This window comes from Lampris incognitus, chromosome 9 (genome assembly GCF_029633865.1).
Source record: "Lampris incognitus isolate fLamInc1 chromosome 9, fLamInc1.hap2, whole genome shotgun sequence".
Lineage (NCBI taxonomy): Eukaryota > Metazoa > Chordata > Actinopteri > Lampriformes > Lampridae > Lampris > Lampris incognitus.
The window spans coordinates 31,092,256-31,108,518 of record NC_079219.1 but is presented as its reverse complement, the minus strand read 5'-3'; the positions used below and the strand labels follow the sequence as shown (position 1 = coordinate 31,108,518).

The window sequence follows — 16,263 nt, the reverse complement described above, 5'->3', positions numbered from 1 at the left end:
TTAGATATTCGCCATGTGAGAGACGGTATTGTCTCCTTTCTTTCATCCTCCACAAATTGTATATTTCCTTCTGTACCGGAAATGAACTCCTCCAGTCTACCTGTATCGCAACGAAGGAAACCCGAAAAACATAAAACATCTCATCGCCGTGTTGTTGTTATTTTTTTAATAGCTCTTAGCAAAACGCCAGCCGTTATAAAAACACGACTTCCACGTTGAAGCTAACTCCCGTCCACACCTGGGGCCTCATTTATCAATCGTTCGCACGGATAAATTTGTTCTTACCCACCCTTGGAATTCTTTCAGCTCTCAAGATTGTCTGACAGAGGAGGCAAAGCCTGATGTTTTTGTGTAATTATACAACATGTAGTTCCGACCAAGCAATCTGATTGGTAAACTAGACATTTAGATAGTGATCAAATCAATAAGGCAGCACACCTAGCCGCGCTCAAATTGAGAAGAAAAAAAAGCATCACTATAAATATTACTACGCCATCGGCGCTACTACCTAAAAATGCATGTGAATTTCGTGGAGGTAGTAGCTAAATCTGTCCATGGATTAAAAAAAAATCAGATATTTGAGTTACAACAACATTGAGCGAGCAAGAAAGTTTTGTGAAACTGGTCTCTGAGACAAACTTCAGGGCTAAAAATTCCGTAGGTGTGTCAGAACAAATTGGTACGTACGAACCGACTGATGTGTTTACCAGCATGCCTTTTCAGGCCGACCGCCAGCGGCGCTGTTTCGCACCTGAGGCAGTTTCAGTACGCAGTAAATCTATTTAACCTGCTGACGGACTGTTATAGTATCCTTGATTAAAAAGTGTAACATACTAAACCTGCCTTCTTCGGTAGATTGTACAAAAAGTTTACGCAAAACTGCAAACTCATTCGCATTTTGTACTTGCCCACTGCGGCTACCCATTAAAAACGAATGGGTTTACTTTATCCATTTCTTCTTGTTCATATTTAATTTTAATGTTATTTTATGATTCTTCTGTTTTACTTTTATTCTGGCCATTGTAATACATTTTGTGTATGAAATGTGCTTTTTGTATGATACTGCGGGAAAAAACCCTCATAATTACATGGCTGCTGGTGAGAATGTTGTATGACTGCTTATGTTTTTTTTTATTTTAACCATACCCATATCTCTGATCCTTTGATGAAGACGTTATTGGTCCAAATGAGGTGTCTCTGTCTTCCTGAAAGAGACAATTTATACAACAAATTAATTGCTAGCCTACATGCATCCTTTTTTTTTGCCCCCTGGCAATGCCATGACGAAACATTTCATCGAATTTCCCATGGCCAGGGACAGCTTCTTGCTCTATTTGCCCTGCACCATATTCTTTGTGCTCTTACCTCCCTGCTTGCAGCCTCGGACGCCGTGTAATATGGCAGGGAGAGGGACAGATCTGAGTAGCCAAGGGAGCTCAGTGAAGAATTCTGGGAGGTGGGTTTCCCATTACTGGTGATGGCAGGCTCTTCCATCAAGCCCAGTGGCTAACAATGGCACACAGAGCAAATATACACACAAGTGCAATAGAGAATCAAAGAAAGTGACTCTGAAGTATGCACACTGATGAAGAACAGTGTGCCAAGATTAAATCTAGCTTTAAACAACTGGCTTCATAGTTAAACTCAAATCTGTATTTTACTTGCTTGTCACGTTATATTTTATTTTGGTCTCAGGCTTTGAGAGATCAACCGATGTAACACTGCCCCCATGTGGAAACTACCGCAACCAACTCATAATCACGTTTACTAAGCTGAAAAATCACTTAATTGGCTAAGTATGATTCATTTAACAGAATTTTCAAAACAAGGATTTCATGTTTGCAATGGTGATGGACAGGTTGATGGATGAAATCAGGCAGGAGTCTCTGTGGACTATGATGTTTGCGGATGACACTGATCTGTGGCGAGAGTAGGGTGCATGTTGAGGAGAGCCTGGAGAGGTGGAGGTATGCACCGGAGAGAAGAGGAATGAAAGTCACTAGGAGCAAGACAGAATACATATGCGTGAATGAGAGGGAGGGCAGCGGAATGGTGAGGATGCAAGGAGTAGAGGTAATGAAGTTGTATGAGTTTAAACACTTGGGGTCAACTGTCCAAAGTAATGGGGAGTACAGAAGAGGTGAAGAAAAGCATGCAGGCAGGGTGGAGAAGAGTGTCAGGAGTGATTTGCGACATAAGGGTACCAGCAAAAGTTAAAGTGAAGGTTTACAAGACAGTTGTGAGACCAGCTATTTTATATGGTTTGGAGATGGTGGCACCGATGAAAAGACAGGAGGTGGAGCTGGAGGTGGCAGAGTTGAAGATGCTAAGATATTCATTGGGAGTGATGAAGGACAGGATTAGGACTGAGTATATTAGAGGGACAGCTCAGGTTGGATGGTTTGGAGACAAAGCAAGAGAGGCAAGACTGAGATGGTTTGGACATGTGTGGAGGAGAGATGCTGGGTATATTGGGAGAAGGATGCTGAATATGGAACTGCCAGGGAAGAAGAAAAGAAGAAGGCCAAAGAGGAGGTTTATGGATATGGTGAGGGAGGACATACAGGTGGCTGGTGTGACAGAGGAAGATGTAGAGGACAGGAAGAGATGGAAACAGATGATCCACTGTGGCGACCCCTAACGGGAGCAGCCAAAAGTAGTAGTAGTAGTAGATGATTCATTTAACAGAAGTGTTTTATCACCATTTAGGTCAGTTGTAAACGTTCATGTTTTGATTTCTTATTATGTTGTGAATTTTTAGTGTCAACCAAGAGACTGTAATGACAAATGTATAAATAGATATCCAGTAACACAAATTGTTTTCTTTTGTCTACTTATTGCAGCATGAATGACAAGATGACCTCATCATAGCACATTTATTTACATTGTAGTATCAGTGTTATCTTCAAACCATCCAATACAATCCACTCACCATGCCATTTAAAGCTATTATTTGCCCATGAACAAAACCAACATGTTAGTTTTTGACTAAATGTGATATTAATATTTAAGTCAGAGCTGAGCAAAAAAGAAAAAGAAAAAAAAATCTGAGTCTTTATATTTAAATTGTATCTCACATATATTTTCTCCCATTTTTAAGGTAAAGAACATATGCAAGGCAGACTGATATATCAAAAACAGGATGGAAAAACAAAAACAAAATGATTCACAGAGGTAAAACACATTTTTTAAGAAACAGAACACAAGTACTTGGCATGAAAAAAGAGCTGTAAGCCATATAATGATAAAGCTTCACGCTAGTTTTCGGTTCGCAAAGTAAGAAATCTGTAGCAAAATGAAATATGAAATGGAAACATTTCATATAATACATACATTCATGCAATGTCTTGTTGCACCAAAAACATTTCTCAAAATGTCATGTAGCACTTTGGTTTTGACTCAATTTACACAAAATAACTGCTTGGAATTTTGAACGTATTATAGAAGATACGCTACACTAGCCCTGTACAGTGATTCTTCATAGGCAACCATATGAAAGAATTGTACATACACACAGTTGTGTTGTATGTGTGAATTACTAGTGTTTTCCACAACATGTGGACATAATGGACATAACTTTTAACATTCAAGCAACATAAATGCAGAAAGATCACGACTGAAGACTGTTCCTATCAAAGCACCCCAAGTAGATGTCAGGATCACAAGCCTCATTTCTCTTCAAATGTGATGTGCAATGGAAGAAAGGACATACTCAATGGCAGATCTAGAAATGAAAGAAAAAAAATCATGAATTGAAACAAACCAACCCATGCAGCTGAAAATAAGAACATAAAAAATGAAAATGAAAAGGTAAATGATGATGGTAGTGAAAAGCTACTGCAAATAAAATGAAAATGTTGTGTTAAAGCCACATTAACTACATTTCTGACCACTGGATGTCAGGACAGCAGCGCTACAGAGAATCCAAAACAGACACTCACAGCCAAACCACTCCTAACCCTTCCCTTCCTGTCTCCACAGTGGCTGAACTGTAACAATGGGCTGGCTCACAAGACATTTTTTCAGCGGGATAATATTCTCAGATGATTTGAGAGTGACAGTGATTTTTCTCTATTTCTTCTGGAAATGTGTAAGTACACAGTTGTCCGCAAACATATTAGCCTAAGAACTTGCTAACGTCATACATGTTTCTATCTGATCGTGCTTGCTTCCTGTCCCTCTGTGAGCTTCACCCCAGACCGCATTCTGAACTTCTGAGCTTTGAGCAGTGCTGATTCTCAATGTGATTAGCAATACAAGCAATCCTTTCACATTACAGGGAGCCACTTGATTTACTATTAATAAGTATTCTGATTCTGATATCAAAAGTATTGCTAAATACATCTTTAATGTTGTGTTCAATGTTAAGTTACCTGCATAGCTGGATGATGATCCATATTCAGAAGACCATCCAAGCTGACTGGATCGTATTCTCTGACAAATTGAGTATTTGCACTACTATGTCTAATTCTGAAGGGCTGCAACACCTGTCAAAAAGACAAATAATCAATAAACAATATTTAGCAATGATAAAGAAATAAAATATCAGGTAAGTTGTAACAAAGAATTAATGGTAAAGGGAAAAGATACAAGGTAAAGAACATAATGAAGAGGGTCTGCAGCATGATTAAAATAAATGTAAATAAGTAAAAAACAAAACAAAAACAAAGCATGGAAAAGTGAATGAACTCATCTCAACTTACAAGGACCAAAACAACAGCAGGCAGCTCTGTGAGGGCGAACAGGATCAAGACTGACATCTTGGGAGATTTTATCAGGAACATCTGACTAAGGGGAACTGAGAAGGGATCGAGAACTTTGGGGTGTGTAAATTAAAGATGAAATGAAGGGGTGTGAAAATCCACTGAACATATGAGGCTATGAGTGCAAGGCAATAACAAATGGGAAATTGGTGTTGGAAGAGTCCATATAAATTTCATTTTTGGACTTGATCCAGTGTGTAAGGTCAATTTTTTAGAGTCTCATAGATGTATTCTATACTGCAACTAACAACCCAGATATTAATAAAACAAAACAAAATCTGGTCAGGCTCTATACAAATATTCAGAATTCTAAAAACATCTACATATTTTGGGAAATACAACACCGAATGTGTTTGCAAATCTCACTGAGTATTGTTAAAAAGATAAAAAAAATATAGGAATATAAATATTCCTAGGGGAAAAGGGAATATTGGAAAAAAAATCGCTTTTCAACATACATACAGTATATATTAGTCTCAGAGAGCACAAGTGTACAAGTTTAAACAATTGCAAAATGAAAACTATAAAATCAGTAATGGCGACTAAAAAAATGTAATGTTTTTGCTTTCAAAAATATAAACTGACTTGATAATCAATATTCATGAAAAGGAACAGAACGTTTGATTCAGCTAGTTCTTATTAGTTAAGGCTTGATATGTAAGGCATGTAAGATATGTTTAGATATCTACTGAGTACTGAAAAATGCATTTCTAATAATCTAGCCATTTTTATGTGAGAGAGAATAAATAAATTATGCTTTCTTTTTTATTCTAAACTATTATTTTCCGGTGAGTTACACAACTGTAGTGCATTGTCATGATTGGTTCTGAATCTAATGGCTTATCGAAATCTTTTAGGGGCAGGGTAAGCTAATCCTGGTTAGAATCTGCGACCATAACTGGTTGAGGAAGATGTGAAGGAGGAAGAGGAAAAGTTCATGCTGAAGCCAGAGCCAGCATCAAAGCTGCCTCTTCGAGAGCCTGATCTAGATCCAGTCCTGGATCCAGTCCTTGAACCAGCGGCAGATCCTGTCCCACTGACGTTGTAGGGACTGTACAGGCCTTTGCTAGACTGTGAAGAGGCTTCAAGCAACCTAAGGCCAGATCCTTCCTCCACCATGCTTCTGTCCATGGCATCTTTGAAGGAGATTTTGAGTTTGGTTTTGGGACATGTCAGATATTTGGAGTAAGCACTGACATCTCTAAGCTTCTGGGCAGTGCGGGCATCAATTGTGCCCTTCCTGATGGATTCGTCTAGCGACACCCTCCCCTCAACATCAGGCTCAATAAGCCCACCAGTGAGATACTGGACCTCCAGGAAACGTTGCCCAGCCTCATAATATAGCCAGCCCTTCTTTAGTGCCTGGGAGGCAGACATCTTTACTTTAGTTCTAGGATCTTCAAATCCATTGAATGCTTTTTGAGCCAAGTTAATGCGATCAACCATGATTTTATCCACAAGGTTTTTTCCAGTTGCATCTGTGACAGAGAACCTTTCTCCAGTTGTGGGATCAATTATTCCACCTGTGCATGCCTGGGCTTCCAGCAGTCTTTGGCCTGTGATGTTATCTACCAAGTTTCTGTGCATGGCTTCAGTGATGGAAACTTTCTCCAGAGTGTCTGTGTCTAGGATTCCAGCTACGGGGCCAGTCTCCTCTGTTGGGTCATTCCATATGGTTGCAGGGGGTTTAATGGAGGGTATGGGGCTCATAGGATAAGAAGAGGTGGAGCCAGTGGTGGAACCAAAAGAGGAAGAGCGAGAGCGGAAACCGCCCATGTTTCCAGAGAGCATGTCAGCAAATTCAGTGATAGATAGGTTTCCGGAGCGATAGGAATCAAGACCATTCTGATCAATGAAACCACGTGAAAGAGCATCATCAACATCATACTGTCTTCCTGACCGCCGGTCTATGATAATAGATTTTACAGTGCCTTCTGAGGAGGTTATTGTGATCTCTTCCCATTCACACTCCTGCTCGGCGAGCTCCAGGTAGGTCTGATGGTCAATGAGTCCTTTCCTGTAGGCCTCATACACTGTCATCTCTTTTCCTGTTTCTGGGTCGACAATAACAACTCTGCGTTTACGAACAGAGGATTTGGAAGATGTCTGCTTTTCACGCTTCTTCTCCTTCAAAAGTAAAAGCACTAGGCCAGTATCTGGGTCAGTTATGCACCTTTCCATGAGCTGGAGGTAGGTTAGGTTTTCCTCAGTGTTAGGGTCAAAAAAGCCCTTGGTATCATCAGATGGATCTGTTAGAATCTCATTCATTTCCTCGTCAAAGAGGCCACGTTTGTAGGCTACCTCCACTGGAAGACGGTGACTTTCCTCTGGGTCAATAATTCCACCAGTTGCAATCTGGGCCTCAAGGAGACGGATACCATGGTCTTTGAGGATGAGCCCCTTTTTCATGGCTTGGAACAGGGAAATTGTCTTGCCTGAATAAGGATCTCTGTATCCTGTCACTGCACGCTCAGCAGAGAAAAGCTTATCTTTGAATTCTGGGCCTACAATTCCCATCCTGACAGATTCATTAACAGTAAGTTTCAGGTTTTTGATTGGATCGATGACATACCCTGTGGCTGCCTGGGCCTCAAGCAGTTCAAATGCAGTGCCTGGCCTGATCATGTTCTTCTTCATGGCCTGGTAAATTGACAGACGCTCTTTGGTGGACTCTACAAACACTCCAGCAATACTGCTAGTGCCCTCAAGGTATCTTGATAGCCTAGTGCTAACCTCTTCCACTGAAATAAGCCCTTCATTCAGCTGAGTAACAGTTTGCTGGTCAATAATCTGTGAAGAGAGAAGCTCTTCCAATGTGATTTGCTTCCTCAGACCTTTAAACATCAACCTCTTATCTCCAAGGGAGAGCAGGCGTAGTCCAGCCTCCAACTTGCATCTCTTGAGCAGCTGAGCATAAGACAGTTTCTCCTCAGTGACAGGGTCAATGAATCCTTTGACATCATCACTTAATCTTTCATTAGTTTCCTTGTTGATATACCCCCTCTGCATGGCAACATCTCCTGGAAGGTGGAACTGAAATTCTGGATCTATAATGCCCCCAGTGGCAGTTTGAGCTTCTAACATTTTCAGAGCATAATCCTCCAGAACAAGATCCTTCTTCATGGCTTGGAAAAGAGAGATTATTTTCCCACTGTATGGATCCTTGTATCCTGTAACTGCCCTTTCAGCTGACAACAGTCTATCATGGATCTCAGGGCCAACAACACCCTTACGAACAGCCTCATCAACAGTGAGTGTTTCATTTTTCACTGGATCAATAATAAATCCTGTGGCAGCTTGAGCCTCTAGGAGACTGAGAGCTATTTCAGGCTTCATAAAGCCTCTCTTCATTGCTTGGTAAATACTCATCTTGGAGCTGGAGTCAGTCATGACACCAGCAACACAGCCTGTGCCATAGAGATAATTCTTCACACTGGTTATCTCCATTATGTCAAGGATTTCTCTCTTTCCCTGTTTAAGTAGGTTGTATGTTTCCAGGTCAATAATGCGGGCATTGTACAGCTCATCAATAGTTATCCTCCTCCTGATTGTCTTACATGTCATTGCACTCTCCCCTCTGATAATCTCTCTCTGTTCCATGATCTCAATAATGATAATGATCATACGCTCCTTGGTGATTTTACCAGAACGATAATCCTCCATGAGCCTCTGTCGCTCCTGCTCTGGAAGCAGATTTGAGTTGATAATATCCCAGAGATTTGTTGACTTTCCACCGAGGCCTTCAATTGGAATGTCGAGTTGGGTGTTGGTCAACTCACTCTGTGTTTGTTCCTCAGTGTAAAGATATGTTTTCTCCACAACAGTTGGAGACTGAGGCTTAGAGAGTGGGAGGAGATACAGGCCTGTCTCTTGATCTTTTGTGCACTTGTCTTTCAGCTGTTTATATGTTACATTATCATCAGTTTCAGGGTCTATGAAAACCTTATTGTCATCAGATGTCTCAGACAGGGCATTTGCAATTTCTTTGCTGAAAATGTCCTTCTGATATGCAACATCAGTTGGGACACGGTGGTTGTTAACAGGGTCAATTATTCCTCCAGCTACCATCTGTGCTTCTAACAATGGCATGGCATGTTGTTTCAGGATAAGGTCTTTTTGCATTGCTTTAAAAAGTGAGATTTTGTTGCCTGTAAATGGGTCTTTATATCCTGTGACAGCTTTTTCTGCAGAGAGGAGTTTTTCATGTAGCTCAGGGCCAACAAGGCCAGTTTTCACTGCCTCATCAACTGACAGATACTGGTTCCTCACTGGATCAACCATGAAGCCAGTGGCAGCTTGGGCCTCAAGGAGTGGAAGGCCTGTGTTGTGTCTAAGGAGCTTCTTCTTCATAGCCTGATAAATGCTGATTTTCTCCTTTGTTGGATCCAGATAGATACCAGCAATACTATCAGAGCCCCTAAGATATTTGCTGACATTGGGGTTTTCACTGACTTGTGTAGGTGTTGTTTTTCCTTTCTGCAGGAGGTCAAATGTTTCTTTGTCAATAATGCTGGAATCATACAGAGAGCTAGCAGGAACTGGAGCTCTGAGTCCCTTAAAGTTGGACTGCTCTTGTTTCATTGCCTCCTTCTCATGTACTATAGTGATAATAATCTTTATGATCTTTTCAATTGTCACTTTTCCTGACCTATACTGTCTGAGAAGGTCACGTCTTTGTTCTTCAGTGAGATATTCAGAGTTCATTATTTCCCAGATGGTCATCTTCTTTCCTTTGAATGGCCCACAGTCAAGCTCCATGGTTGCCTGAGTCATAGCCTCTTTAGTCTGGGCCTCAGTGTAAACCTGCTCTTCCTTTGAACTGATTGCTTGGTCTGACAGTGGGAGAAGCTGGAGACCAGTTTTCTCATCAGTGACACATCTTTTGAATAACTGGGAGTATGTGACATTTTCCTGTGTGTTGGGGTCAAAGAAGCATTTTGTTTCATCAGTGGGGTTGCTTAGAATCTGGTTCATTTCATCATCAAAACAGCCTCTCTTACAGGCAACGTCAAGTGGGATGTGATAGCTTTTGACTGGATCAATGATGCCACCTGTGGTCAGTTGTGCATCAAGCAGTCGGATTCCTTGTTCTTTAGGGATGAGTTCTTTCTTCATGGCCTCAAACAAAGATACAGTCTTCCCAGTGTAAGGGTCTTTGTAGCCTGTTACAGCTCTCTCTGCAGATAGAAGCTTTTCATGTAACTCAGGACCAACAACACCTGCTTTGACAGCTTCATCAACAGTGAACTTCTGATTTTTCACAGGGTCAACTACATATCCTGTTCCTGCTTGTGCCTCAAGCATATTCAAAGCAAGCCCTGTCCTCATAAATTCATTTTTCATAGCTTGATAAAAGGACAGTGTCACTTTGGATGAGTCAATAATTACTCCTGCAATGCAATTTGTGCCCTTTAGCGCTTTGTGGACTGGGTCCATTTCAGACACCTCTTTGATGGTCTTATTTCCTTTTTGCAGCTTGTTGCAAAGATCTTTGTCAATAATTTTGGATTCCAATAACTCAGTAACAGGGACAGGTGCTCTCAAACCATCAAAGGTAATTTCCTTCTTCTTCTCTTTTTCCTCTGCCACAGTAATCACAATCTTAATAATTTTTTCTATTGTGATTTTGCCTGTCTTGTATTGACGGAGGAGGTCTCTCTTCTGATCCTCAGTGAAGTACTCAGAATTGATAATTTCCCATATGGTGACAGTCTTCCCTTTGAATCTTCCAAATGGCACAGACACAGTTGTTTTGCTAAACACATCCTTGGTTTCCTCTTCTGTATATATACTGGAGCAGTGAGCAGCCTTTTCAGTGATTGGCAGGAGTAGGAGGCCAGTGTCAGAATCGGTGGTGCATCTCCCCATTAGCTCAGAGTATGTCAATGGTTCCTGTGTGCTGGGGTCAAAGAATCCCTTCGTGTCATCTGAGGGGTCCTCCAGAATCTTGTTCATTTCTGTGTCATATTGCCCTTGTTTGTAAGCTGTTTCAAGGGGTACACGATGACTATTGATAGGGTCAATAATACCACCGGTTGCCAGTTGAGCTTCAAGGATTCTGATGGCTTGATCACGTTCAATCAGACCTTTCTTCATAGCCTCAAAGACAGAGATCTTGCCTCCAGTGTATGGGTCTTTGTAGCCAACAACAGCCCTTTCAGCTGAAAGCATTTTGTTGTGCAATTCAGGGCCAATTATGCCTTCCTTGACAGCCTCACTAACGGAGAGTTTCTGGTTCTTGATGGGATCAATAATGTAGCCTGTGGCAGCTTGAGCTTCAAGAAAGATCAGCGCTGTGCCTGGAGTAATCATTTTCTCTTTCAGTGCTTGATAAATTGTTGCTTTCTGATTAGATGGTGTCAAGAGGCCAGCAATACAGTTATCGCCTTTTAGAATTTTTCTTAACTTCTCAAATTCGCTGAGCTCTTGCACTGTGGTTTTGCCCTTTTTCAGCTTGTCAAACTCTTTTTTGGTCAAAAGGCCAAGGTCATGAAGCCTGCTTGCAGGAACAGTGTCACGGATCCCATCGAAAGACAATGGATCTTTTTTCCCATCAAGTTCGTCTGCTAAATCTCCAGCACCATTAAACACTTTCTTTGTTGTTCCAACATGGACTGATTCAGTTACTTTATCAGTCTGAATGTCAATTTCTCTGCTGTGTTGTTCTTTCTGAGCATCCTCGAGCTGCTGCAACTTCTCACGCAGTTTCTGGTTTTCTTCTGCAAGTATCCTTTCTTGCTCAAGTCTCTTCTTTTCCAGATCCTCCATTTCTTTTTGTTTATTATACATATCTTTCTCAGCCTCTTTTTGCTTGCTCAGAGCAGCATCCATGGTGGCCTGGAGTTTCTTCTTCTCCTCATCCATCTGCTGCCTCTGGCGTTCCTGTTCATCTTTGAGAGCTTGGGCCTTTTTGACTTCCTCTTCAAACTGGCTCTCCAGCTTCTTTTTCTCATCTTCAATGAGCTTTTCCTTCTTCAGTAGCATCTCCTTCTCAGTCAGGAAGCTCTGCTGGAGCAGTGTCTTCTCTTGTTCAATTTGTTTCTGCTGGGCATCAGCCATCTGACAGTGGAAAAGTAAGAGAAAATAATAGTTACAACAAGTCTTGTTTGAAGCATATTATATTATTTACACACTTTGTTTTATTTTAATGTGATGAAATGTATTTTTGCAGTGCACTCTGCTTATACATGCAGAGATTTAAGGCAAATTTGTGCTTAAAATTTAAACGTAAAATTTTATGATTTCCCCAATCTTGTCATTTTCGCAATTACAGAAAGCGGTCCTCGAAGCTGTTAAATTCAGTAACCATTGTGTCTGAATTTTTTTCTCAATTATATATGTTCATTCAATATAATTTTGTGTTTGGAATATCATTCCTATAAAGATGTGCCATACATAATCAATTTATAATACCTTTAATTATCACACTCCTCCATTACAGTGAATCAGTTATATTAGCCCTTTCAAGATGGCCTTTGTACTATCAGGAAAGTTTAAATGAGTTTTTCCCCCCCTTAAATATACCACCAAATGTATCCTTATCTATAACAATTACAATGATTATCTCCGGAAAAAAAAAAATTCTGGATGAAATAGGTGCCACATCTACCAGTCACTAACATGGTAGGACATGGAGAGGTCAGTATTAGATACTTTGTCACCTGATGTATCAGATGACTGCACTTATCAAATATGTTTTAACAGGTGTGAATGACCACACACATGTGCCTCTTCATACTAACAGAAAAAGATTTACTTTGTTTGAAGTAAAACAAAATGGTCATAGTGTAGGTAAGCTTGAAGGTCCCATGGCATTTAGAGCACAGCAAACTTCCACTATTTGATGTATATGACAAAGAACAGTCAGGGGGAAGTTTATAATGGAGGGCGTTTAAGTTGATAACCAACCACAGCCGGGCATTTTTAGACAAATGTGGGCATTGATATGCTATTGGCTGGTTTCACTTTGGTGGTAGATCACCACTTGTCTTCCTTCCATTGGGTGGCACGGTGGTGCAGTGGTTAGCGCTGTCGCCTCACAGCAAGAAGGTCCTAGGTTCGAACCCCGGGGTTGTCCAACCTTGGGGGGTCATTCCAGGTCCTTTCTGTGTGGAGTTTGCATGTTCTCCCCGTGTCTGCATGGGTTTTCTCCAGGTGCTCCGGTTTCCCCCACCATCAAAAAGACATGCATGTTAAGGTTAATACTCCTGTCTGTGCCCTGACTGAGGCATGGCAAGACGAACTGGAGTTGGTCCCCGGGTGCTGCACGGCAGCCGCCCACTGCTCCTAGCTACACAGCTAGGATGGGTTAAATGCAGAGGAAGAATTTCCCCACGGGGATCAATAAAGTAATAAAACAAAAATAAATACCACACCCCATTCATTGGCCATTTTTTGTGCACTCCCACAAGTGCAGAATGACTTAACTAAAAATTAATGCATATTTCAGATAGAGAAAAACGCTATCTTTATGAGCGCAAAAATACCTTTTTTTGTTAATATCTGGAACATAGTGTTAAATATAATTAAGTGCAGATAAAAGAGTTAGCAAGAATTAACGTACAATTTTCATTTCATTTCAAAGAATTAGCAAGAATGAACGTAAATTTTTCTTTCCTCAAGAATAAAGTGTTTATCTTAAAATATAAGCAAAATGTTAAATCAAAGCGTCCCAAAATAATTCGTCAAACTAAAATTTTAGTGCTTTTAATATGGGCCTAATAACCAAACCAGCTAAAGGGATTTCACTTGAAATTACATAATGGACAACCCAGAGAACCTCTAAACCCATCCATTCATCCATCCATTATCCAAACCGCTTATCCTGCTCTCTGGGTCGTGGGGATGCTGGAGCCTATCCCAGCAGTCATTGGGTGGCAGGTGGGGAGACACCCTGGACAGCCCGCCAGGCCATCACAGGGCCACCTCTAAAAACATAGGCTTTTAACTAACACATTTGAAGAAAAATTTTTCCCTTTCAGGGATTGATCAAATTTGAAATGATGCAATCGAAAATAGGCAGAGATAAAATAACTCACTGAGTAATGTTAATGCCCTGTGGCTTCAGTTTTTTTTCTTAACACAATAAAAACGTAACTACATATTATGGTTTTTGGCACCTACATTATCAATTTCATCTATACCTATTGGATATATAGTTCCTTACCATGGCCTGGGAAAAAGCGTATTAGTTTTTTTTTTTTGGTTTTTTCGTTTTTGGCTGGAGGGTAGCCATTAACTTTATTTAAATTATGGTATAGTAACACAACTCTTACACAATTGTTTGAGAACTATTGTAAAACCACACAATTGGAAAAACTATGTTGATTAAGAGTTCGGTCTTTGTCTCATCCTGGGAAATGCGCCAGATGAACACATCAGTACAAAACAGCACAACAGCGCAACTTTCAGTGTACTCCTGGTGTCAGAGTTCTCTATACTTGAATGAAAGTAGCTTTTCAAATCATAGTAGAGATCAGGCACGTTGTCTCTCTATAGTTCAGCAGAAACAATGTCACTCTCGGGTATGTCTGGTAGTACAGTATTTTAGGAAAAATAATAACATATTTTTCACCAGTATCCCTTATAAAGAATTAAATATTGGGTTGTTGGCTGGTTATGTAAAAATTCCCCCTGTCAGATCATATCAAATGATTGGCAGTCAAAGAAAATGCAAAATAGTATCATGCTAGCTAATTTAGGTATTAGAAAACTCTCCATTGCAAGGCTGTTGCTTAGGTTGTTCTGTTAATGGAGTATTAACCCAGCGTTTCTGCTGTACGAGTCAAACAGCTCATTAGATATGATTGTCCTGCAGGTGGTAGCGTAGTTACCGGTAAAACAGACAATGGCAAAGGCAAAGAATGACCAAGAGAACTTAAAGGAAGTCTGCACTCAAAAACAACAAGCGGTTCCATAACTAGAGCGCGAAACAATCACAGACAATGCTGATTCGTTTGACCAAAGTTACTCCATGTACATAGACTAAACTGTTTTCTGTTAGCACTGCCTAAGGATAAGGCATCAAATGACGTCACATACTAAAAGACTCTACTAAAAGGGCTCTAGTTTCCGGGTCGTAGCGCAGTCAAAAGCGCAGGCACTAGCTTGCGGCGCAAATCAATCTAAATTGTGGCCAATACTTTTTTGCTAATTTCGGGATACGCTGCGCTGGCGGTAATTGGGCACAATGGCGGCACATTTGTAAAAGGGTTGGATTAGAAGGAATAAATGATCAGTAGGACTGGTGGGGGCTGTCTTCAATTATGGCCAATCAAATCAGTTCTTCTCATTCCCTTTAAAAAGCAGCGCGCGCTCTGTTATGGCGAACTTCCAATTTTGTGATTGACAGTGCAAGTCCAGACCAGCTAAAGCAGAAAAGCTTCTCCCGGGAAAACTAATGTCCTTGTTCGGGAGGTGCAGAGTCACCAAGTGCGCATACAACAGGCATTAACACCAATTCCAATGTGATATGAGACAGCACACAAACATGACTTCTTTTTTTTGTTGTTTTGATTTTCCCCTTTTCTCCCCAAATGTACCCGGCCAATTACCTCACTCTTCCGAGCCGTCCCAGTTGCTGCTCCAACCCCTCTGCCGATCCGGGGAGGGCTGCAGACTACATGCCTCCTCTGATACTCGTGGAGTTGCCAGCCACTTCTTTTCACCTGACAGTGAGGGAGTTTCGCCAGGGGGACATGGCGCGTGGGAAGGTCACGCTATTTCCCCCCCTCCCCCCAAACAGGCGCCCCGACCAACCAGAGGAGGCGCTAGTGCAGCGACCAGGACACATACCCACATCTGACTTCCCACCCGCAGACACGACCGATTGTGTCTGTAGGGACGCCCGACCAAGCTGGAGGTAACACGAAGATTGGAGCTGGAAATCCCCTTGTTGGTAGGCAACGGAATAGACCACTATGCTACCCGGACGCCCACAAACATGATTATTGGACAGGCTTATGTTTAACGTGTCTTCATTCTCACCAACATCTTTCTCTCTTTACTGCGCATTCTATGAATACAGCAGGAGACCTTAAATAGTTGTGATCACGGATCAATTAGCTGAGGCAATCAGCTCATTCTTTCTGGTTGAATGAGGTTAATTGAAATACTGAAATCTGTCACCATGCTGTTTTCCATGTGTAACGACACACATTGACTGTTTTATGTTGGAAGACTAAGAAAGAAAGAAGAAAGCTACTTTATTTTTGTCATTGTACAGTTGTTTGGTTACGATACATTTTTGTCCTCTGCATTTTACCCATCTTATTGTATAGGAGCAGTGGGCAGCTGCAGCGCCCGGGGACCAACTCCAGTTCTCCTTTCCATTGCCTTGGTCAGGGGCACAGACAGGAGTATTAACCCTAACATGCATGTCTTTTTGATGGTGGGAGGAAACCGGAGCACCCGGAGGAAACCCACACAGACAGGGAGAGAACATGCAAACTCCACACAAAGGACCTGGGGTGGCCTGGGGTTTGAACCCAGGACCTTCTTG

At 41.3% G+C, this 16,263-nt stretch overlaps 1 protein-coding gene across 2 annotated transcripts in view; it reads right to left on the bottom strand.

The window, feature by feature from the left end:
• Positions 1-2,673: 2,673 nt before the first annotated feature.
• LOC130117695 (plectin-like) overlaps positions 2,674-16,263 on the bottom strand; it is a 90,830-nt gene continuing 77,240 nt past the window's right edge. For both annotated transcript variants that reach the window (XM_056285853.1, XM_056285854.1), the window contains 3 exons: positions 4,704-11,822; positions 4,374-4,487; positions 2,674-3,724 (listed from right to left, as the gene is read on the bottom strand). In XM_056285853.1, the coding sequence (XP_056141828.1) occupies positions 5,643-11,822 (6,180 nt within the window). In that variant the 3' untranslated portion in view covers positions 2,674-3,724; positions 4,374-4,487; positions 4,704-5,642. The remainder of the gene's footprint in view (positions 3,725-4,373; positions 4,488-4,703; positions 11,823-16,263) is intronic.